At 34.2% G+C, this 26,572-nt stretch overlaps 1 protein-coding gene across 3 annotated transcripts in view; it reads right to left on the reverse strand.

The window, feature by feature from the left end:
* The window catches only part of DMD (dystrophin), a 2,234,319-nt gene that overhangs the window by 1,286,361 nt on the left and 921,386 nt on the right, over window positions 1-26,572 (reverse strand). For all 3 annotated transcript variants that reach the window (XM_027096086.1, XM_027096084.1, XM_027096085.1), the window contains exons 31-34: window positions 20,353-20,463; window positions 19,785-19,958; window positions 13,655-13,810; window positions 9,869-10,039 (exon numbers count right to left, since the gene is read on the reverse strand). In XM_027096086.1, coding sequence (XP_026951887.1) covers window positions 9,869-10,039; window positions 13,655-13,810; window positions 19,785-19,958; window positions 20,353-20,463 — 612 coding nt within the window. The remainder of the gene's footprint in view (window positions 1-9,868; window positions 10,040-13,654; window positions 13,811-19,784; window positions 19,959-20,352; window positions 20,464-26,572) is intronic.

Raw genomic sequence — 26,572 nt, forward strand, 5'->3', positions numbered from 1 at the left:
GTGTGTGTGTGTGTGTGTGTGTGTGTGTGTGTGTGTGTGTGTGTGTGAGAGAGAGAGAGAGATTCTAACACGTAATTCTTGGTATCCCACGACTACTGTTAATAAAAATTAATGGTCAATTTATGTAAAATGGTAAATATGAATTATCCAAAAAGTTGATGGATTAAACTATTAAACCTTTAAACTATTAAAGGACAAAAATTATTTTTCTAGGGAATGATATTTAACCATTTTAATTTTTAGATAACACTGTGAATATTAAAGGGCTTTAATATAGCTGAATTATTTAACTGGCTTTGAATTTTTGGCTACTGAAATTAAATTAGGAATGAAAGAAATCTGTTAGCGGTTAAATCAGAAAATCATGTAGATTAAACTTTGCTGAAGCTTATATTTTCCAGACATAATGATCATATGAGATATAAACTTCTATTTAATTACAGAAATATTTATTTTCCAATGGTTATATTTCTGTGCTCAATTCATACGCTAAACAACTGGGACCAGTAATGGGATATTCAGAATTGATTTACTTATATCCAACTAACCAAAGTGATTCTTTTTTTTTTTTTTTTTTTGGCCATGCTGCGTGGCTTGCAGGATCTTAGTTCCTTGACTAGGAATTGAACCCGTTCCCTTCGCAGTGAAAGCACAGAGTTCTAACCACTGGGCCATGATTTTAAGACATTAACAAATAATATCTAAAATCTAATATCACACCAGTGGCCATAGATTACAGACTAAAATAGGTGATAAATGCACACAGAATTTTCATTTTATTATTTTTATGTGGACTTATATATTGTGCACTTCAAATTTAGCCATGCTGTATTTTATTCTCATTGCGGATGATGAATAGCTTTTTGTCACTTTAGATACCTTAAAATCAGAGATAGTGTTGGATTCTAGTTGCAGATTTGCTATATACCAGGACTTCTATTTTCTCATCTATAAAATGGGAGCATTTGGTCAGATGATTGTTTCCATTTGTTCTAAAAATTACCAAACTTTGAAAGCAAATCAGCATTTTTCTCTTCTCTCAAGAAACGCTTTGGCATTCTTTTAATTTTTATCTCTTAAATTACAATTTATTATATCGAAGAGATTTTTATTGAGCATGTACTACATATCAGATACTATTTTATGCACATGGGAAAAACCAGTGAACAAAACAGATACTTTCCCTGTCCTTTTGGCAAGTGAAACTGTTAATGCCCATGTAGTAGTCTAAGAGAGTAGGGGTTATCATGACAGCTCAGGGATCTTGTACAGTGCTGGTACTCCAACTCCCCAGGTGCTGGTAACCTCCCCTAGTTTGCCTTACCCTCCCCTTCTGTTGTCTCTGTCTCTACACTAGAGCCATCAGTGTTTCTGACCTCAACCTGGCAAAATCCATTATCAGAGATTTGTACAGTACAAAGAGGGAATATATGTGATCATTCATGGAGTGACAAACATCACAGATGTGGTTTTCTTATGGCATCTCTGTTGTCCAGACCATGCAGCTAGAAGTGATCCACTCTATCAAAATCTTAATATTAATTTTCCCTCTTTATCACTACTCTGATGGAGGCAGATTGTTGAATTTAAAAATAGAATGAGGGACTTCCCTGGTGGCCCAGTGGTTAAGAATCTGCCTGCCAATGCAGGGGACACGGGTTCGAGCCCTGGCCTGGGAAGATCCCACATGCCGTGGAGCAACGAAGCCTGTGCACCACAACTACTGAGCCTGTGCTCTAGAGCCCATGAGCCACAACTACTGAGCCTGTGAGCCACAACTACTGAGCCCATGAGCCACAACTACTGAGCCCATGTGCCACAACTACTGAAGCCTGTGCACCTACAGCCCGTGCTCCACAACAAGAGAAGCCACTGCAATGAGAATCCCACACACCGCAATGAAGAGTAGCCCTCGCTTGTTGCAACTAGAGAAAGCCTGCACATAGCAATGAAGACCCAATGCAGCCAAAAATTTTAAAAATTAGAATGAAACAGCTACTGGGCTTTAGGAATTTCAAATTAGTATTAACGGTTTAACTTTGCAATTCCCATTATAAACTTTTTATCTTATTTCTGTTATTATTATTCTAAAATGTTTTATTCCTGTTATTTTAATTTTTTTCTTGCCACTCCTGCAAGACCGGGAGAAGTAGCTGTTTCACCTAACACACAGAAACAAACACAGAGTCAAGCAAAATGTGGAGATAGGGGAATAGGTTCCAAATGAAAGGAGAAGTAAAAAAAAAAACACAGGAAAAAATATCTCAATGAAATGGAGATAAGGAATTTACCTGATAAATATTTCAAAGTAATGGTCAAAAAATGCTCACTGGACTCAGAAGAATGGATGAATACAGGGAGAACTTCAACAGAGATAGAAAATATAAGTACCAAACAGAAACTAAAGAGCTGAAGATTATAATAACTGAACTTAAAAATACACTAGAGGAGTTCAACAGAAGACTAGAAAAAGCAGAAGAAAGAATCAGTAAAAATATGTGGAGATTAAACAACCTACTACTGAACAACCAATGGGTCAATGAGGAAATCAAAGAAGAAATTTAAAGAAATACCTTGAGACAAATGCAAAAGGATATATATCAAATCTATGGGATGGAGAAAGCAGTTTTAAGAGGGACGTTCAAAGTTCATAGAAACATAGGCCTACCTCAAGAAATAAGGAAAATCTCAAATAAACAGTCTAACTTTACACCTAAAGGAAAGAGAAAAACAAGAACAAAGCCCAAAGTTATTAGAAAGAAGGAAATAATAATGGTCAGAGCAGAAATAAATGAAATAGAGACCAAAAAGACAACATAAAATATCAATGAAACTAAGAACAAGTCCTTGGGAAAGATAAGCAAAATGGACAATCCTTTAGGTAGACTCACTAAGAAAAAAAGAGAGAGGGTTCAAATAAATAAGACCAGAAATGAAAGAGGAGAAATTACAACTGACACCAAACAAATATGAAGGACCATAAGAGACTACTATGAACAATTATATGCCAACAAACTGGACAACCTACAAGAAATGGATACATTCCTAGAAATATACTATCTTCAAAGACTGAATCATGAAGAAATAAAAAATATGAATAAACCAATTACTAGTAAGGAGACTGAATCAATAACCAAAGAACACCCAACAAACAAAAGTCCAGGACCAGACAACTTCAGTGATGAAGTCTATCAAATATTCAAATAATATTTAATACCTGTCCTTCTCAAACTCTTCTAAGAAACTGTAGAGGAGCAAGTGCTCCCAAGCTCATGTTATGAGGCTAGCATCACCCTGATACCAAAACCAGAGAAGCACACCACAAAAAGAGAAAATTACAGGCCAAGATCTCTGATTAACATAGATGCAAAAATCTTCAACTAAGCATTAGCAAATGAATTCAACAATACATTAAAAGGATTATACATCTTGATGAAGTGGGATTTATTCCAGGGATGAAAGGAAGCTTCAACCTCTGCAAATCAATCAACATGATACACCATGTTAACAAGATGAAGAATAAAAATCATATGATCATCTCAGTAGATGCAGGAAAAGCATATGACAAAAATCAATACCAATCCATAATAAAAATTCTCAACAAACTGGATATAGAGGGAATGTACCTCAACATAATAAAGGCCATTTTTCACAAACCTACAGTTAACATCATAATGAAGAAAACGGAAAGATTCTCCTCTAAGATCAAGAACAAGACAAGGTTGTCCACTCCCCCCACTTTTATTCAACATAGTATTAGAACTACTAGCCTGAGCAATTAAGCAGGAAAAAGAAATAACAGGCACCCACATGGGAAAGAAAGAAGTAAAACTGTCACTATTTGTGAACAACATAACTTTACATATAGAAAACCCTAAACACTCTACCAAAAAACTTTTAAAACTTATAAATTCAGTAACTTAGCAGAGTACAAAATCAATACACAAAAATCTGTTGCATTTTGATACACTAAAAGTATCAGAAAGAGAAATTAAAAAAATAAACCCATTTACAATTTCATTGTAAACCCATTCTACAATTTCGTAAAGAAGAATAGAATGCCTAGGAGTAAATTTAACTAAGGAGTTAAAGAACTTATACACTTAAAACTATAAGACACTGATGAAAAAAGTGAAAAAAAAACACAAATAAATGGAAAGATATGCCATGCTCATGGATTGGAAGAATTAATGTTGCTCAAATGTCCATATTACCCAAAGCAAACTACAATTTCAATGCAATCACTATCAAAATTCCAATGACATTTTTCCCAGAAATACAACAAACCATCCTCAAATATGTATAGAATCACAAAAGATCCTGAATAGACAAAGCAGTCTTTGAAAGAAGAAGAATATAGGTGGAGGCATCATGCTCCCTGATTTCAAATTATACATCAAAGCTATAATAGTTTAAAGAGTGTGGGTTTGGCATACAAACAGACACACAGATCAGTGGAACATAGCCCAGAAATGAACCCATGTATATATGGCCAATTAATCTATGACAAAGGAGCCATGAATATGGGGGAAATGACAGTCTCTTCAATTAATGGTGTTGGGGAAACTGGACAACTACATTCAGAAGAATAAACCTGGACTACTATCTTTCACCATATACAAAAATTAACTCAAAATGGATTAAAGAGTTGAATGTAAGACCATAAACCATAAAACTCTGTAAAGCTTCTGGACATCAGTCTTAGCAATATTTTTTGAATCTGATTCCAAAGGCAATTGCAACAAAAGCAAACATAAGCAAATGGGACTACATGAAACTAAAAAGCTTCTGTACAGTGAAGGAAGCCATTATCAAAATGAAATGGCAATCTACTGAATGGGAGAAGACATTTGCAAATCACATATCTATAAGGGGTTAATATCCAAAATATATAAAGAGCTCATACAATTCAGTAAGAAAAAAAACAAACAATCTGATTAAAAAATGAGCAGAGGATCTACATAGATACTTTTTTTCCAAAGGAGACATACAGATAGTCAACAGGCACATGGGGAGATGCTCAATATCACTAATCATCAGGGAAATGTTAATCACCACAATGAGATACCCCTTCACAGCTGTCATAATGGCTATTATCAAAAGGACAAGAAATAACAAGTGTTGGCAAGGATGTAAAGAAAAGGCAACCCTAGTGCACTGTTGGTGGGAATGTAAACTGGTGCAGTCTCTACAGAAACCAGTATGGATGTTCCTCAAAAAAAAATTAAACTATCATATGATCCAGCAATTCTACTTCTGGGTATTTATCAAAAGAAAATGAAAACAATAATTCTAAAAGATACATGCACCTGTATGTCCATTGCAGTACTATTTACAATAGCCAAGATATGAAAACAACCTAAGTGTCCACTGATGTATTAATGGATAAAGAAGATGTGTTGTACAGACACACACACACAAACACACACTGGAATACAACTCAGCCATAAAAAGGAATGAAATCTTGAAATTTGCTACAACATGGATGGACCTTGATGGTATTATGTTAAATGAAGTAAGTCAGACAGAGAAAGACAAATACCATATGATTTCACTTATATGGGGAACCCAAAAAAACAAAACTTACAGAGAACAGATTGGTAGTTGCTAGAGGGGAGGGGTGTTGGGGTGTGGGAGAAATGGGTGAAGGAGGCACTCAAGAGGTACAGACAAAGACAAATACCATATGATTTCACTTATATGTGGAATCTAAAAAAACAAAATAAATAACAAAATAGAAACAGAGTCATAGATACAGAGAACAAACATGCAGTTGCCAGAGGATGGGGGCAAGATAGGGGAAGGGAATTAAGAGATGCAAACTTACAGTTATAAAATACATGAGTTATGGGTATGAAATACATAGTGTGGGGAATACAGTAAATAATAATAATCTTTGTATGGTGACAGATGGTAACTAGACATCATGGTGATCATTTTGTAATATATAGAAATATAAAATCAATATATTGTGTACCAGGAAGTAACATAGTTTTGTAGGCCAATTATACTTTAAAAACAAACAAACTCATAGAAAAAGAGATCAGATTTATGGTTATCAGAGTAGGGGGTTGGGGGAGGGGAAATTGGATGAAAGTGGTCAAAAGATATAAACTTTCAGTTTTAACATAAACAAGTACTCAGGGATATAGCGTACAACATGATTAATTAACACTGCTGTATATTATATATGAAAGTCCTTAAGAGAGTCAATGCTAAGTTTTCTCATCACAAGGAAAAAATTTTTTTCTTTTCTTTTGTTTGTATATGAGATGATAGATATTAACTAAACATATTGTGGTCATCATCTCATGATGTACATAAATCAAATCTTTATGGCGTACACCTTAAACTTATACAGTGCTGTATGTAAATTATATCTCAGAAAAACTGAAAGAAAAAATAAAACGCCAATGACTACTAAAATGCAAAAGAAAAAAAAAAGTTGGATTTTTTTCCACCTAGTGCGGTATCAAAATGCTGCCTGAAACGTCCCAATCTCAGGATTTTTATTGCTGTTGATGATGCATGAGGTGGAAAGAACATCACTTGATTTTCGAATAAGTGATTAAGCTTGTGCTACTGACTACATTATAGAAAAAATAAAAAGAACGTGGGAAATGAAAAAAAAAGAGGTACAAACTTGCAGTTATAAAGTAAGTCATGAGGATGTAATGTACAGGATGGTGACTATAGCTGACAAAATTATATTACAAATTTTCAAGTTGTGAAAAAAGTAAATCTTAAAAGTTCTCATCACAAGAAGAAAAAGATTTGTAACTTTGCATAGTGACAGATGGTAATGAGACTTGCCGTGGTGATCATTTCACAGTGTATGCAAATGTCGAACGTTTATGCTGTACACCTTAAACTAATACAATGCTATATGCCAATTATACTTCAATAAAAAGAAACCAAAAATAAATAAATGAATTTGTTTTGAAAAGAAGTCTGACATTTATCTTTTGAAATGGCAGGTGAGACTAACAGTCTGAGTCAAGTTCTCCATCTACCAAGAAAGCATTTGAAATGAGAATGTACTAAGGAGTCATGGGGTTTCATGTATGAAAGTTTAACTTTTTTTTCATTTTAAGAAAGTAGAATCATTATCATAAATGTGACTGCTTTATATCTGTAAGCCGCATGTTTTTACTATATGACTGTAATTTTTGAAAAAGCTTCAGCACCTTCCAAATGAGTTTATTAAAAAATTATGTAATTAAGATGTAAATGTGTATCCTTTTCATTTGACCACTAAGGGGTCTAAAAGTATATCATTAGCAGCTTAGTGTTTCAAAAGATCGAGGAAGAGTGATAAATTATCATACAGACAAAGAAAAACGCCAGATTTCTATCCTTTTTTTCCTGTTGGATCTCAAATTAGTATTGCTCCAGAGTTTTATGGAAAATGCTTCAGATAGACTCAGTAAGCTGAGCCGTCTCCAGAACACTCAAGCTTTCTAACATGACAAGGATTATCTAGAAACCTTGCCAAGTTCTTTACCTTATATTTTAATGAGTTTATGGTGAGGCTAAAGCAAACATATCTCCTTAGGTGACATATTCAATGACCTTATGGAGACTCTGGAATTTTGAGTTCATATGTGGCATACTTCTGTAGTTTCACCTCAGTCAGTTATAAATTGTAGTCAGAATTGTTCAAATTCCCTTCATGTATAGCTCTACTCCTTTGCGCACCATTATGTTAGCATTCCTCATTATATTTAGAAAGCTACTCTACTAATATGGGATGAATTGTGTTCCCTCAACATTCATATGATGAAGTCCTAACCCCAGTACCTCAGAATGTGACCCTGTTTGCAGACAGGACATTTAAAGAGGTAATTAAGTTAAAAAAAAAAAAAAAAAAGGTCATTAGGGTAGACCCTAATCCAAAATGACTGGTGTCCTTATAAGAGAAATTGGGAGACATGCATGTACAGAGGGAAGACCATCTGAAGACAGCTATTTACAAGATATGGAGAGAGTCCTCAGAAAAAAACAACCCCGCCAAAGCCTTGACCTCGGACTTCCAGCCTCCAGAACTGTGAGAAAATAAACTTCTGTTGTTTAAGCCTCTCAGTCTGTGGTATTTTGTTAGGCCGCCCTAGTAAACTAACATATCCATTAAACTGGATATGAACAACCAAATATATTGTCCCTAGCATTAAGGGAAGGGTGACAGAATGAAGCCTGGATCATTTTCATGAATCCTCTACACGTCCCATGGATGTTTTACCATATTTTATACTTTAACAGATCATACATATTTTCTGGGCTTTTTTTAAATTTATGAGTACTTATGGTTGAAACTGCCATCAGTAGGTCATATATATATAGAGAGATAGATCATTCAGGACTTCTCTGTCTTTATCTTAGGATGGAAAAGGAAAAGTTGATACTGCTCTGGCCAAAAGTGCTGTCTGTCCCTGAGAATGCATTCTCTTTTTCTTCATTTTAGTATAAGACCTACTCATCATTTCAGCAGGACACACTGGCTACCCAGCCAGATAGAGACCATCTTTTGCCACCCTCCCTGAAGGCTAGATATGATTATGTGATTAAGATCTGGCAAATGGAATTTTGGCTTATTTCTTATAACAGCCCAGCTTGCACCTAAATACATGATTGTCATTGATCCCAACTAAATTATCACACAGAAATATGATGTTTGTTTGGGTGATAAGGGGAAATAAAAGGCCAATGTAACTTCTAATCTGTACCCTCTGTACACTCACTACTGTAAAAATCTCACAATATATACGATCCTGAACTAATAACTCCAAGTAAATATCTTATCTCTAACAACAAATCTATTCTGAAAGGGAAGAAAAATACATTTATTCCCTAATGTTTATGTGACAAAAATTGTATGTAACAAATTTTTACATCTACTTGTCATCTGAATCTACATAAAGAAAATCAGTTTTCAGTTTTGATCTCATTGTATGACTAAGTTTTTACATAATGCAATTAAAATTTCCCAAATTTGGATAATCTAGATAGGCTTCTTGAATTCAAAATAAAGCACAGATCTCTTAAACATCTAGTTAACGCAGGCACATGTTTGTTAATTTAAAAAAATGAGGGGGCAGAGTGTGCTATGATTTATTTTTCTCTAAGTGCCCAAAGGCTTGGCAAAGTTTAAGGTGAAAACACATTATTAATATCAACTATTTACTTTATATCAACACACTTTTAAGTAATGCAGTAATATATCAACTGAAAAAAAATATTAAGCTATTAGTGCCTTGACCTTGAACTGTAGAGAACAATGATGTCTGAATGGCTGTCAGAGAAACAGCAAGAATCTACCAGCTGAGGATTAAAGGAAATCCCGTGCCGTTTGGTGATGGAAACGATAGTGGTCATACAGACCCCATGAGATTTTTTCTATGACTGCAACATCAACAATCTGCTGATCTTGTGAGTTTGTCCTGCCCAACTGTCTGCAGTCTCTGCATCTTTGCCTTCCTCGTGGCTGTGGGGTCCACCTGAATAGTCTCTTAGGCAAGCTAGGGAACATAGAATCTCATCTTTGGACTGACTTTCTGACTAATGATGTATATATTTTTAAGGATTGATGTATATATTTTAAGGATGTATATATTTTTATGAATATATTTTTATTCATAACCTACCTAATTCTAAACAAGCTTTGGAGAGACACTTGCTAAAGCTTCCCACTAGCTTTATTGTATTCCTGAAATATACAGTTAAACTACTGATGAATTTTTGAGGAACGGAAGAATGAAGCACAATAATATTTATGAATCTATTATTGTTGCACACTAACAGTTCCTTGAAAAATCATATTGCTGTATGTTTCATGTATGCTAAAAATAACCTTCAGTGATATAGGTTTTACCTTTCCCCAGGCAACTTCAGAATCCAAATTACTAGGCATTCCTTCAACTGCTGATCTCTTTGTCAATTCCATATCTGTAGCTGCCAGCCATTCTGTCAAGACATTCATTTCCTTTCGCATCTTACGGGACAACTTCAAACATTTCTCCAACTGTTGCTTTCTTTCTGTTACCTGAAAAGAATGATAATAAAATGTAGTTTGGTTTACTTTTTCAATTCAAGTTTAATTTTAGCTACTTAATTGGAAATTTCATATTTTTGTCATTTTAAAATAACCTTTTTCTTACTTTTTAAAAATAATATTTTAGAAAAATTATATATTCTGAATATTAATAGTGAATAAGCACAGTCTAGGGAAGATGAGATCGTTTCTCCAAAAGATAGTGTCCTGCATCAGGTAGAAAGAAAAGCTATTATTTTCTCTAATATAAATAAAAAATAAATTATGGACAAATTTTTTTAAATAAATAGAATGATATAAATCAAACTGAAGATATGACACGTTTCTTTTAGAAACCCTTCAGTCATCTGTCAAAGAGATAGGCAAGAACATTTACAAATGAGGCTTGCCCTTACTGGTAAGGAATCAAAATGGGGAAAGAATACTATTTCTCTCCAAAGGCAAAAATATTTATAAAATACTTAGAATAGCCAATTTTATTGTCATTGCATCTTTAAAGTGTCTCACTTTTGCACAAAAACACAAAGAATAGGTCACTTCCTCCTTAAATATACATTTATTACCCAAAGGGGGCAACAAAATTTGATACCATAACACAATTTTCACTCTCATTAATAGAGAAATCATGACTTGATCCTGTGTTCCAGTTCTCAGTGTTTAAAACTAAGACCCTCAAAGTCAAATTGTTCCATGTTCTCACACAGAAAATGAACACATTTGTGTTTCTCCACCACTTTTCCTGATGTGCCTACATCTTGTGAGTTGGCTGGTTGAATAAAAAGCCCAGAATCTCTTATCTCTTGTTGATACACACACACACACACACACACACACACACACACACACGTGTATATATATATATGTACACACACACACACACTTATATGTGTGCGTGTGTATATATATATACACACACTTATATATTCTACAAACAAAATAACAATTCAGCCATAAGCATGAAAAAAATGGCAAAGATATCTTTAAAGAATTTTATCTTCAATGAAGATAAATACCCTGAAACTTTGAGAAAAATTCCAAATACTCAACAAAATTTGTTTCTTTAACAGAGGTGTGCATACATTAAAAAAAAAAAATTGTTTAGTTGCTGAGGCTGCAAATTCAATTTTTGTTTTTAATTTACAGATTTTCCCTTCTATTCTTCCCTTCAGGGAAGTGAAAGCATCTGCATTTTGAGTGCAAGGATTTTACTTGTATGTGGGAGAAAAAATATACACCTTATGGTGTGTTCCTATGCATAGTTATTTTTTCTATGCATTATTGGTAGAAAAAGAATTCTAGATTCAATATTTCAAAGAAATTCTATCTTCCCAGAGTTAATGCATTATTGATTTTTATTTATTCTATTTTGTTTATATCCAGATAAATAGGTTTTAATAAAACAGGAGACACTGTCATCTTAAGGAAAATTGAGTTTTACACTTTTTTTTTTTTTGGTGGAGAAAGGATACATTTAAAATAGTGCCACCCACAGTAGAAATCATTATTTCATGAACGCTTAAAAATGTAAGTGAGGCTGACATGAGTATTGAGGCTTTGAGTATGAGCATTTGAGGCTAAAATGAATATTGCTATTTATGTATATTGTAATATAATAAGCATACAGGAACTGTAAGTATTATTATATCTCGGGTGCTAGGTGTAATATCACTCAATAAAATTAAATAGATTTAGATATAAGAAACTCTATTTTTATTCATTGAACAATTAAGCTAAGTTGGTGATATTAACCAAACTAATAAAATTGTGTTAAGAAAACTGTCAAGCTCTGAACTGAAATGCCCCCATAATTAATAAATTGAAGCCCAAGCTCCCATGTGACTGTACCTGAATATAGAGTGTTTGGAAAGTAATTAAGGTTAAATGAGGTCACAGGGTGGGACCCTAATCAGATAGGATTGTGGCCCTACTAGAAGAGGAAGAAAAAGATATCCCTCCTTCTCCCTCCATCTCTCTTATCCTCTTCTCCCCTTCCTTCCCCCACCCCTCCCACTCCCCCTCCTTCTCCACCATGTGAGAACACAGTGAGAAAGTGGCCGTCTGCAAGCCAGGAAGAGGGTCCTTACTAGACTGACACCTTGATCTTGAACTTACCAGCCTCCGGCACTGTGAGAAACAAAATGTTCTTGTTTAAGCCACCTAGTCTATGGTATTTTGTTATGGCAGCCTAAGCTGACTAATCCAAAAAAGTAATATATATTGAACTGAGGCAAGTAAAATGATTTAAATTCTGAAGACCATTAAAATAGAAGGGTTTGTATATTTATATAAAAAGAATAATACATTAAGATATCCTCTGTTTCCATAAAACAAAACCACTATTGTTGAAGATGCTTGGAAGACTTAAATATGAACAATTTTTTCTCAGAAAAGGAATACATGACTTCTGCCATTTTATAATATATTTGTACATATTCCCTTTATTGCTTATGTTTCTAAATCTTTATTTCAAAAATAAATGCCTGCCCCACATTTTTGCTGTGTTCTGTCATGCTTTTAAAGCTAATTATGATTTCTTAGTAATTGTTCATTTTGCTTTAACGATATTACTCAGTGCCAAATGGTTAAATAAACATACACTTCCAAATATACATTCTCAGGGATAAAGAGGTCTTCACATCATTGTAAGAATCATTCACTCCTTAATAATAATCAACTCAGGACACTAAGAGTCCTCTAATGTCATTTTTATTGTTTTAAACTCAAAGTGATTTATTCTACATTATGTTAAATTTACTCTTGCAAAGGCAAAGATTTTGTGCAAATTCTTCAAGGCAAAGAACAGGCCCAGACAATAATTTATATTTGAAACAGCTAATTCTCTTTCAAAACTTTAAATTAGAAGGTTTTTAAAATATAAAAGTAAAGACTATCAACTAATATGAATGGTGATTTTCAGATTTTCATTTGAATCTAAAACTCACTTTCTCTCAGTGATAAGTAATTTGCAATTTGTAGCTTCAAGACATAACCTTCAATCTACTTTCAGGGTGCAATGTTAGAATTCTGACTCTGCATGGCTACTTCTCAAATATGGGCAAGCATTTACATTTGTGTCTAAGATGAAGTGAAAATTTTCTCATTGATGTTGTTATATTCAATAAAGTTGGGAACCTGAGCCGTAAAAACGGACTCTCTTCTCCCCACTGGTCTCAGTAAAGCTCTTTCTATGTAGAATGTATCAACTCCACTGTACCTAAATATAAGTCGGTATATTAGTTTATAAAATTACCAGCCTTTGAGTCATCACAAGTAAATATAGACAATGAAAAGAAGGAGCAAGTTTAGAACAAATAAACCCTTTTAGAATTATCTGACGGACCAATAAAAATCTCTCTGAGCTGTACATATTTTTTAATGTAGACTGAAAAGAAGACCCTCGCTGATTAATTACTGTTTCTTAAGAACTGCAAATTGGAATTTATCTCTCTCTCTGTCTATGTATGTATCCATGTATCTATCTATCTGTAGGGAGTAAATGATTTAGCCTTCCTAAGACATTAATTATGCATAATTACTGACTCTTACTTTACAATATATAAGGAAAGTGGGAAGTAGCCAGTGCTTATGGTTTCAGCATGCACACACCTTTGCTCCCAGCTCATTATAATGCAATTTCAAAGCCGTTATTCTTTCATCAAGCTCTTTAGGGTTTTCCGTCTGCTTCTTCTGTACAATCTGACGTCCAGTTTTGATCACCATTTCCACTTCAGACTTCACTTCACTCAGACTTTTATACAAGTTCTAAGTTAAAACATAAAACAAAACAGAATAATAAGCAATAGTGTCTAGTTCATACTATTATTAATAAAAAGAAACAGGAGTAGAGATCACCTGAAATGCTATTCTATGGTTACAGTTTTAATGGAGTAGCATTTTGCAGCTGTGGTCAATACCTAGCTTTTGCATTTTCTGTTGATTTAATGCTTCTATTTGTAATTATATGTACACATACAGACATGCATATTGTGTAGTTATACTTACCAAAGTAAGGGTACATAACACATGTATTTAATTCTTCATTCCGAGTTTATAAAGATCATTTCTAAAAGTTATATGATTTCTATTGGGTTGGTCAAAAGGTTCCTTCAGTTTTTAAAGTAAAAATGAAAGATACATTTTTCATTTTCACCAAGAACTTTATTGAACAACACATTCATTGTTTTGTTCCACTACCTTCTGCCATTTTTCAGGTAGCTTCATAATTACATCTTCCCAAAATGTCTTATCTTTTTGAGCAAAGAACTGTTCCAGGTGGCTTTTACGGTCTTCCAGGGAACTGAAATGTTTTCTATTAAGAGAATTTTGTAAAGACTGAAATAAATGGAAATCTGAAGGTGCAATGTCTGGTGAATACAGCAGATGAATCAGAACTTCCCAGCCAAGCTGTAACAATTTGTGCCTGGTCATCAAAGAAACATGCGGTCTTGCATTATCCTGATGGAAGATTATGCATTTTCTGTTGACTAATTCTGGACTCTTTTTGTCAAGTGCTGCTTTCAGTTGGTCTAAGTGGGAGCAGTACTTGTTGGAATTAATCATTTGGTTTTCCAGAAAAAGCTCGTAATACAGGACTCCCTTCCAATCCCACCATGTACAGAACATCACCTTCTTTGGATGAAGACCAGCCTTTGGCGTGGTTGGTGGTGGTTCATTTCGCTTGGCCCACGATCTCTTCCGTTCCACACTGTCGTACAGTATCCACTTTCCATCGCCCATCACAATTTGTTTTGAAAACAGAACGTTTTCGTTACATTTAAGTAGAGAAGCGCAGGCAGAAATACAGTCAAGAAGTTTTTTTCCACTTAATTTATGTGGAACCCAAACACCAAAGCAATTCACATAATCAAGCTGGTGCAAATGATGTTCAACGCTTGATTTGGATATTGTGAGTATGTTGGCTACCTGCTGCATGGTATAACATTGATAGTTGTCAAAAACTGTCTCGATCACTATCAACATCAACTGGTCTACCCAACCCTGGAGCATCATCCAGTGAGAAATCTCCAGCATGAAACTCCGCAAACCAGTTTTTTTTTTTTAACATCTTTATTGGAGTATAATTGCTTTACAATGGTGTGTTAGTTTCTACTTTATAACAAAGTGAATCAGCTATACATATACATATATCCCCATATCTCTTCCCTCTTGCATCTCCCTCCCTCCCACCCTCCCTATCCCACCCCTCTAGGTGGTCACAAAGCACGGAGCTGATCTCCCTGTGCTATGCAGCTGCTTCCCACTAGCTATTTATTTCACGGTTGGTAGTATATATGTCCATGCCGCTCTCTCACTTTGTCACAGCTTACCCTTCCCCCTCCCCGTATCATCAAGTCCATTCTCTAGTAGGTCTGCGTCTTTATTCCTGTCTTGCCCCTAGGTTCTTCATGACCAATTGTTTTGTTTTTTAGATTCCATATATATGTGCTAGCAAATGATATTTGTTTTTCTCTTTCTGACTTACTTCACTCTGTAGGACACACTCTAGGTCTATCCACCTCACTACAAATAACTCAATTTTGTTTCTTTTTATGGCTGAGTAATATTCCATTGTATATATGTGCCACATCTTCTTTATCCATTCATCTGTTGATGGACACTTAGGTTGCTTCCATGTCCCGGCTATTGTAAATAGAGCTGAAATGAACATGGTGGTACATGACTCTTTTTGAATTATGGTTTGCTCAGGGTATATGCCCAGTAGTGGGATTGCTGGGTCATATGGTAGTTCTATTTTTAAGGAACCTCCATACTGTTCTCCATAGAGCCGTATCAATTTACATTCCCACCAACAGTGCAAGAGGGTTCCCTTTTCTCCACACCCTCTTCAGCATTTATTGTTTGTAGATTTTTTGATGATGGCCATTCTGACCGGTGTGAGATGATATCTCACTGTAGTTTTGATTTGCATTTCTCTAATGATTAATGATGTTGAGCATTCTTTCATGTGTTTGTTTGCAATCTGTATATCTTCTTTGGAGAAATGTCTATTTAGGTCCTCTGCCTATTTTTGGATTGGGTTATTTGTTTTTTTTATATTGAGCTGCATGAGCTGCTTGTATATTTTGGAGATTAATCCTTTGTCTGCTGATTCGTTTGCAAATATTTTCTCCCATTCTGAGGGTTGTGTTTTCGTCTTGTTTATGGTTTCCTTTGCTGTGCAAAAGCTTTGACGTTTCATTAGGTCCCATTTGTTTATTTTTGTTTTTATTTCCATTTCTCTAGGAGGTGGGTCAAAAAGGATCTTGCTGTGACTTATGTCATAGAGTGTTCTGCCTATGTTTTCCTCTAAGAGTTTGATAGTGTCTGGCCTTGCATTTAGGTCTTTAATCCATTTGGAGTTTATTTTTGTGTATGGTGTTAGGGAGTGTTCTAATTTCATTCTTTTACATGTAGCTGTCCAGTTTTCCCAGCACCACTTATTGAAGAGGCTGTCTTTTCTCCTGTATATTCTGTATATTCTTGCCTCCTTTATCAAAAATAAGGTGACCATATGTGCGTGGGTTTATCTCTGGGCTTTCTATCCTGTTCCATTGATCTATCTTTCTGTTTTTGTGCCAGTACCATACTGTCTTGATTACTGTAGCTTTGTAGTATAGTCTGAAGTCAGGGAGCCTGGCAAACCACTTTTGACATGTTTGATCAGCCACAGCACCTTCTCCATACACTGAACAAATCTTTTTTTGCATTTTTACCTTTCTTGAAATAATAAAGCATAATATGCTGAAAACATTGCTTTTTTTCTCCCATCTTCAATATTAAAATGGCTACACAAAAAGTCACCAATTTTGATGTGGTTTTTTTAGATGCATGCTGATATGACAGCTGTCACAATACAATCTAACAAAATTGTTTTGAATGAAGTTAAACACAACTAAGTGCTAGTGGAGCCATCTTACAGTAAAAACCAAACAAACTTTTTGGCCAACCCAAGTTTTTAAATGTTACAATTATATAATTCTAGCTGTGAGTTTGGAATAATTCATTTACTCATTCCCCAGGTATTTGTTGAGTGCCTGCTTATACCAGACAGTATTTGAGTCACTAGAGAATCAGTGGTGGCCAAGCCAGACACGTTCAGTGTTGTTCTCATGGTGCTACGTTATAGTTGGGATAAAACATCTAAATTTCCAGACCATAATTTCAATATATATTAAATCATATATAAGGAGGGAAGGTAATTTTAAATATTAATTAATTATACAAATTTATTTTCTTAATGGGGTGATTAATTAACTATAGAGTGATATAAAATATTATGTAAAACTCACATGTACATCACAACTATAAAGAACACATATATTGGTTCACAGTAGTATACTGCCATAACAAATCCTCATGAAACAAATGTCATAGCTTTCCCTTGTAGTTATTTTACTTGGAAAGATATGTGCATTTGAATGTATGTATATATGCATGCATGCGTACATGTACATATGTATATGTCTATATGTATACATGCATATGTAATAGTTTACTTATACATTGCTGCATTAAGTTGTTCAGTGGTGAGTCTGAACAACAAATATTTATTTTATTGGTACTAAGAAATAAAGTTGCTAGTAGGTAATTGCTGTTATTTGGGAGTCAGGAAAGAAATTAGGTTTGTTTTTTTCTTTTCAGTTTAAAATCAGTGTTTAAAACAAAGCATTTTGTAAATGCTAAGCAATTATCCTATTCATTAAGGCTACATACATAAATATTTCCACCTTAATTCCTTCTTTGATGATTGCCTGATGTTATTATTCCTTTATTAATAATTGTGAGTTCTTTCTGAACTTTCCATATGATTTTTTAATTCATTTACTTCTATCTTAGGAATTATAAACATATCTGGGTATTCAGAAACATTTAAATCATTAATTATCACACTGGGACTGAATTCTTGAATTTTGGAATCAGAGATACTTCCAAATGACTTACTATTTAAATTTTTTTAAATGTCAATTATTTACCTTTATGAGGAAAGCTCACTCAAAGTACTAAATAGCCATTTACATCGTATCATTCAATAGATAAAATATTTAGCATTAAGAAAGGCAAACAGTCTTTATATTTGTCTGTGTTCATGTTTGTAAGACTTTTTTTTTTAAGGCCGCACCATGTAGCATATGGGATCTTAGTTCCGTGACCAGGGATAGAACCCGTGCCCCCTGCATTGGGAGCATGGAGTCTTAACCACTGAACCGCCAGGGAAGTCCCTGTAAGACTTTTTTTTAACAGAAAAAAATTACTTGAAAGCAAAGGCCATGATTATAGTATATGTGAGAGAGCATCTTAAGTAATGAAAAATTACAAAAGTTGTGAAGAAAATATATCCTTATGGAAGAACGACTTGAATTGGTCCTGACATTTAAACCAGAACCAGAACCAGATTGAGTGAATACTTTGATCTGTTTCCTCTGTACTGAGTCAGGGCATAGTAACACCTGGGTGCAGGTAGGGTTTTTTTTTTTTTTTTTTTTTTTTGCAGTTCATATTAACTAGCAGACAAGTTTTATGAGGTACCATTAGAGACCTGTTCCTAGAAAATAATGAACAGCTCTCCCTTTGTGAATATACTTAGCCATGATGATAATGTACATGGGTCATTTTGCTTTCAATTTTTTTTTAAATGTAAGATGAAATACGCTCCCATGTATTCCTAATGTTACTTATCTAATACCAGCTAATATATAAAATGATATTCAAAATTTCTTTTGGGGGTGAGAATATTTATAATAATGATGCCACTGAAATGCAGCCTGTATTATTAAGCTACGTTACTGAATAAAAATTACTCCATAATTTTTCACAAAGAAAATTTTTGTTTATAAGAATGATATTTTCCCATTCATAATGATATGATTGAAATGTACCCAAGGGTTTCTTTCTCATTTATGTTATGGAGTAGAAGCAGGAACAATACTTAAACACAAAGTACTAAATAAACTTTTTTCCCATTAATGTTAACAGCACTCAGTGTTTTTATTTTATGTGAATTTCTACCCTGATACTCCATAGTACACATACATTTATAATAATACTTATATTTACTCTAGTAGATGCCCTCATAACTCAGCTTTACATTATCAGAAGAGTCATCTGACTTGGTGAATTTTCAATAAGTGGAACAAAGAACACTGCTCTAAATCCCCGTAGTGAAGATTTACACTACAGGCTAATAGTCGGTGCCTCTTTATTCTGTCTTTGTGGTCTGGCAGAATTTCACTGCATAGCCAGCCCTGATATTTAATGGAAAGATACTAGGGTTTGGAGTAAGCATGCCTGGATTGGAATTTTGCTTTTGCCTTTCACTTGCTGTTTGTCTTTAAATTCTCTCATTTAATATGTGGCCTTGAGAATTAAAGGTGACTTGTGGTGGATCACTTAGCTTCCTTGGCACTCATTTCTAGAATTGTTTTTATTACTGTGGATACTGCCGTTGTTGCTGTTTGCAGACTAACATATTTCTTTCCAGGATTTCCATTTAAAAATATTTTCAAAGTTCCATAAGAATTAAACAAAGGCAATTTCCTTTATATTCTGCACAGTCCTTGAAAAATTATAGACTCAAAGAAGACATTTTCAGAAGAGGTATTAAGTGGCTACTACTTCAGTAATAGTTCTTGTCTCTCAATACACCTGTGCTAATTTTTGTTCTTATACCAAATATTGTTCCTTATTCCAATAAGGAAAGTCAAGGGGTAGCTGCATATTTGCCATCTGAAATACGTACCACACAATGATTTAACTGTGACTGTACTACTTCCTGTTCAACACTCTTTGTTTCCAATGCAGGCAAGTGCATCTTCACTTCATCTAAAATCATCTTACTTTCCTGTAGACGCTGCTCAAAATTGGCTGGCTTCTGGAATAATCGAAACTTCATGGAAACATCTTGCAATTTTTTCTGTAAAGAAAAAGCACCAATTTAATTTTGCCTTCCAAACAATAACCAGTCATATTCTTGTTAACATATCTTCCTTTATTCTGGAAGATATACAAGAATAAAAATAAAAACAAACTGAAGAAACCCTTTTTTCATTTGTCCAGCACAAAGAATACATGCATTTGGGAGAAGAATTCAGTAATTGTTCTTAAAGTGATACTAAATAAACGACAATTTATTAACCTATTTTATCCTTAAAAGGTAGAATTCAAAATAGTCTGTATCATTTATATATTATTTGTAGTTTTCAACTAATGCCCTTAATTCCAATTTGCTAATAAGCAAGTTATCTAATATAGACTATATTTTAATATCCAACTAAAACAAGCTCCTTAGTTAATGGAATAATACATACCTGTGTCACTTCAATTTGGGATAGTACCCTTTGGGCAGCTTCCTTTCCCTGGTAATGTTTCTTCATTTCTTCTAAACTGATCTCATGACTTGTCAAATCAGATTGGATTTTCTGTTGGGAGGACAGCATTATAAGTCAGCATACTCTGCAAGTTACTGCAAAGAACAACTCACCTTCCAAGAAAATGGAATTTGAAACTCTCTCAAAACATTATTACAATGTAGCCTCTTTCAAAATGACAATAAATTGATTTTTTTACTTATCAAAAGTTATCAAAAATGAAATTATTTATCTCCTATTGGGCTTATTAATAAAAATAAATTATCCTTTTGAATCAGTGATAATAGCTGTTTCAGATATAATTTTCAGTAGGAAGTATCTATTTATATCTAATATGTGAAATTGATATTCTTTTATCTTTGTATTTACATTCAAAGCTGACCAAAGATGTTAGCCTTTATTTAAAAAAGGCCAACTATGGCAGCGATAAGGCATAATGAGAAAGTTGAATGTGGACAATATTCCTTAATAGTGATCTTTACTCAGAAATTCTATGCCATATTTCAGTTAAATTTCAGGGAAGCTATGTATCTAGGAAAGGGAAGCTAAATGTCTCGACTGGCCTTGCTTTTTGTCTGATACGTACTTAATAGCTTCCTGCAGAGACTGTTTTTTGAACTTTAAATAAATATAAAATATTTATATATTTTCTAAAATGAGTAAGGACATTTTTGATCAAGTTGTATTTAAAAGTATGTCTGTATTTGACTTATACACTTCTGAGCCAGTTACAGGAGTGGGTCAAATCTGGTAGTGTGCAGGGATAAAAACAATAAATTCATTCAGTTATTTCTACCAGATCCAGCAAAAATTAGCTACTGGTCTAATTATTCTAATTTAAAATTCAGTCATTGTCAGATTATCGTAAATAAGAGAAGAAAATGATTAACTTATACCACAGGGCCCATAAAATTTCCGTGCAAAACAATTTGTATAATGCATATTAATATAACCTAATTTACACCAATTGGAGTCAATTCTGGCACATATTATTAGAAAATAACATCAGTTTGCTTAGCAGTTACCACAGAGAACTACAGCCCTGAAATGAGTAATGAGAAACTCCAAGAAAATGGGTTAAGTGGTGAAGGAGTTTTTCAGAATACAAGGTTATAAATGTACAGATACACCTTAATATTATTCCTTAGCATATTGATTCTAATAATTACAAAGGCAAAGTAATTACAAATTACTTAAGTAATTAGAATTCTGGTTTAAAATAAAGAAGAGCAAAGACTCAAGCAAATCCATATATATATATATATATTTTACTATATATAGTATCTTCAGTGGTTGAACTACGACGTTGCATAAGAAATAGTGGTATGCACCTATTCTCCAGGAACCATAGAATTTGGGGGTTAGGGATCCATGTTAGTGCATAGCATTGTTCATACACCTAGAAATACTAAGGAGTCTGAAAAAAATTAATGGGAGTATACACAGTAGAGTAATACTTACAGGAGAGTTAATAGATGTCATAGGAGAGGTGATGTTAAAGTAGACTATGAATAATTAGTAAGCATTGCTGGGGGCATCAGATGCTTTAGGAGGTTTATGATCTTAACTTCTCAGGTGGAAAAGTCTCACCCCCTCAAAATGGTGGGCCAATAACAGCCATGTCTCTGTCACATAACTCTGGCCACCCCCAAATCATGGAAAATTAGAACATAAAGAATGCCTGTGGCCAGTTAGGTCCATCAGACTCTCTCGGAACTGACAGGAGAAAGTCTGGTCAAGCTCTGTGGGCACTTGGAACTGTGTCACGTATGAGGCTGTGCTTATGAAGTCTCTAGTTTGCACTGTCAGTTTAGGAAGAGCAAAGATCCATAACCAGAGAGAGAAGTAAGAAAGAGATAGTAGGAACAAAAATATTGATGGCTTTCAATAATAGGCTGAAGCAGATAGCATCTGCCAAAGATGGCTGCAACAACAGTGTCCGTACCACATACTCCTCTTACCATTCCCCCACTAAGAGGTAGAGTTTATTTCTTCACCTCTTTAAATCTAGGTCAGCCTTATGATTGCCTTGACCAGTAAAACAAAGCACAAGTAATGCTCTGCCATTTATGGGAAAAGCCCTTAACTGGCCTAGTGGCTTCCACTTCTGCCTTTTTGGAACACTCACTCTTAGGATGCCCCCTCTTGGAACCCATCTGACATGCTGTGAAAAGCCTAAGCCACATAGAGAAGCTGTGGAGAAGTGTTTCAGTGAATAGTCCCAAGTGAGCTTTCAGCTCACAGTGAGCATCAATGCTAGACATGAGGGAACCATCTTGGGCATCCAGCCTATTTGAGCTTATAAGTCACCGTAGTACCAGCCAACAAATGCCCGCAATCACATGAGAGACCCCAAGAGAAACCATCCAGCTGAGCCTTCTCAATCCACAAAACCATTAACAGAAAATGATAATTTGCTGTTACAAGTGACCAAAACACAGGTTCTAGTCTCTTCCTGAGTAAAAACGTTATTCTTGCCCTTGGTTTCCATGAGACATTCCTGTGCCCTTATGACCAGCTCCCTTCCCTCATTTTTGTTTTGGCTTTAGTTAATTCATCTTTGTTACTTGTACCTAAGTGTACTAAAGAGTACACTGGATATGCAAGGAGATGAGAGTTTTAAAAACAAAAGCATTCTTGAATGAGGGAAAACAAGGTGTGGACAAGGCACTGAACCACATGAAGAGTTTGGGAGAACTGAAATAATGCATAGAGAATTAATACACATCCACAGAAGTATAACTAGAAACGTAGGTGGGAATGAGGTATTAAATAACCTCATGGCCTAAATGAAAAGTGTCTAGTTTTTTTTTTAATATGAAGAGAAAGTTTAAAGTTTAAAAGTGATCAGAATCACAGATAATGGTTTTACTGCTAATATTTAATCTAACTATTAAGACAATTCATAATGAGAGAATTCTTCTATCAACTCAGTAATACTTTGATATGAATTTGTATTTTATTAATCATATATAGCTACATATGTGTGTGCATTTTTTTTTAAAAAGAAGCAGCATCATTTGTACAAACAGTATTTATTTTAGTGCACTCAAACATTAGAGGGAAATAGAAAGGGAGGGTCAGGAGAGAACCATGGAGAACAGAAAAATTTAGGGATGGGAGAAGAAGGGAAACACCAAAGAAAGGTAAGGAACAGTCTAAGAGAAGAAGAGGAACAACCAGAAAAGAGAGAGGGTGCCACTGAAATCAAGTGCTGTGAGAGCTTTAAGAATGAGCGAGAGGTCAACAATGTCAATTTTGAGACAGATCAAATGAAATAAGTACTAATAAGGGCATATTAGCTGGTCAATGAGCACTGTAGCTAGGACAGAATCCGTAGATGGTAAGAGCAGAAATCAGGTTTTCAAGGGCTGAAGACTGATTAAGGACAAGGAAATACCCTTATAAAACAGTTTAAATCATTTTTGAAGACTTTTGTCTCCCCACATAATGAAATGTAGGTCAGTGAGAATTGAACATGTATTAAGGCCATATGAAAGAAGCCAATGGACAAAGCATTTTTTTTAAAGCATATATGAAGATAATTGATTAGAAGAACCTTGGAGGAAATGAGAGGAAATGGAGTGAAGGGCAAAGATCAATAATCAGTGGAAAATATTGACAGGTGGAGAGCTGCCACTCTTTCAGAAGCCAAAGGTAATACATAAAGATTTTGGATGTGGAGAAGCAGAAAGTGTAATGCTTCCTACTTGATGCTCTCTGGGAATCAGAATAGTGTTAAGAGAAATCTGGATTTAAATCTCAGGGCTCTGACTTGCCACCTGGGCAAAGCACCAAATTTTTTTAAGCCTCAATTTTCTCATCTCTAAACTGATGGTGATAATGACAAGCCAGCAATGAAGCATTATCATAATTTGTAGGCAGAGTATCTGGGAAAATTCTCATGTCTGCAGTAGACAACTATATTGGTTTTGGTAAAAAGATTAGAGGCGATAGTATATGTAAAAATACCTGCTCAAGTTGTCTGCACAAATATCTACTCATAAATTGTCAGTGTCATTATATACCATTTGTCTATAAGCATGAGCCCCTTGATATCTGCTGAGGATGAGAGAGGAGAGGATTGAGGAGGAATCAAAAGGAAAGTGATGAAAGTTGCATAGCCATTACAGAAACTGGGAAAGGAAAATGATGAGTGAAAAATTAAAAAAGATATTCAGAGAGAGAAGAGGGCCCAAATTATATACCTGTAACAGTATCTGTCCACATGTTTTTAACTAATTCATCCATTTGGCACTCAAGGTATATATAGTAGAGGAAAAAATGAAATATACACCTAATTCCTTTAGCCTTTTATACTAGAGGGGTGAGAGAAGAGCACTGAAAGAAATAATCATTATTATCATCATCACCAAAATGGACATCTGTGTGACCTTATGTCCCAACAGTTCACATATATTCATTTAATTATCTAATCAAACTAAGGTTAAGTATTTACCATCCTAAATTACAATTACAAATGAGATTAGAAATGTTGACTTGTCCAAGATAAAGTTAGGAAGTAGCAAATTCAATGCCCTTTAAAGAACTATACTGACTCTTAAATTATGATTTAAAAATAAAAATATCCTCCAATTGGACATTTATCAGAAAAAAACAGACATCTAATCTTATTTGCATACTAATAATACTTAGCTTATCCATTCAATTCAAGAAGGAGATTCTGCGTCTACCACCTTATTCCACACAGTGAGAACAAACCATTGACCCTATTCTTAAAAAAAATATCTGTTCTAGGGAAACGGAACATAGAGATACAAGTAAATTACAAAGCAGAAATGCATGCAACATAATGGAAAAAAATCATGCTATGCCATACAAGAGAAGAGAAATATTTATTTCTAGTATAGAATCTGGTAAAAGTTTAAGAAATTGGCGTAATTTAAGTTCCATATGGCTGATAAGGGGGTTTTAGAGGGGTAGATAAGATAATAAGAAAATGGGAATTCATTCCAGGTGTGGGAATCACACTAGAAAAGACTGAATTTGGAGTGTGCAGAGTGTGAATACTTACTTTCACGGAAGTGGAACTGGATTTGGGTAGAGTAAAACTTACTATCTAGAGGAGGAATTAATGAAAAGCTACTGAACCTTAAGTTTCAGGGCTGGTCACTTGCAAAAAGAATTCTTCTATAACTGTATTTAATTTTCTATTTGTAATTTGTATATATATTTTTTTTTTCTTAAAGATTGCCCCCTCAGAGCTGCCTGCAGTAGCATAGCATTACAAAAGAAAACCAAAATAACTTAAGTGATCATTGAAACACAGGTCTTCTGATGACTAATTCCACATTTTTCCAGATGAGCCATACTGTTGTCATGACTTATAAACAATAGGAACAACAATAACTTACAAAAGCACATGACCAAAAACTTAACTTTTATCTGTCACAAGGGGATGTGAAGGACCATGTAACATGTGAAGGGAAAGTTTGGCAATTTGGAAGTTTCAATGCAAAGAATTACATGGACTTTGAAATGTTCATATTTATATCAAGCAGTTACATAGACTGTTGAGAGGATGAATTTCTATACTCTTAGAAAGGTCACCACTACTAAAATTATTAAAACTGAAAAAACTGATGGTTGAACATCATATAAAACTTAGATTTTATCATAATTTATAGGCAGCATTTCTAGAAAAATTCTCATATCTGTAGTATGATTCCAATAGGATTAGAGATCAAAATTTCCTTATAAATTGAGTATATTATGTATGAAAGGAGCACAGGGGCTAAATATATTTTGTAAATTAAGGATAACCATGTGTTCCGTGCTACAGAACTTCTCAGAATATTTTATATATTAATATGCATTAATATCCAAGAGGGATACAGTTCTTTGCTCAAATTATCCTTTTGCTTTTCTCTGGCAGAGTATATCACACAAGTAGATTTGGGAAGAACTATCTCATGTACTTAATGTATATATTTAGTGATAACAATTTAATTCATTATTAAGATAAGATAAAAATGGACATCTATTTCCAATTGATTCTACTTTGGGAAGGCTGTATAACATGCATCACACTTATACTTAGCTAGCACATTTAAAAACTGATTCCACAATTCTTACTTTCAAGTGATAATTCATCTTTAGTTTGTACTTAGGATATCTTTTACCACCTACTTTATTTAAG

This window comes from Aethalodelphis obliquidens, unplaced genomic scaffold (assembly GCF_003676395.1).
Source record: "Aethalodelphis obliquidens isolate GAN/ISIS:26980383/991018 unplaced genomic scaffold, ASM367639v1 scaffold98, whole genome shotgun sequence".
Lineage (NCBI taxonomy): Eukaryota > Metazoa > Chordata > Mammalia > Artiodactyla > Delphinidae > Aethalodelphis > Aethalodelphis obliquidens.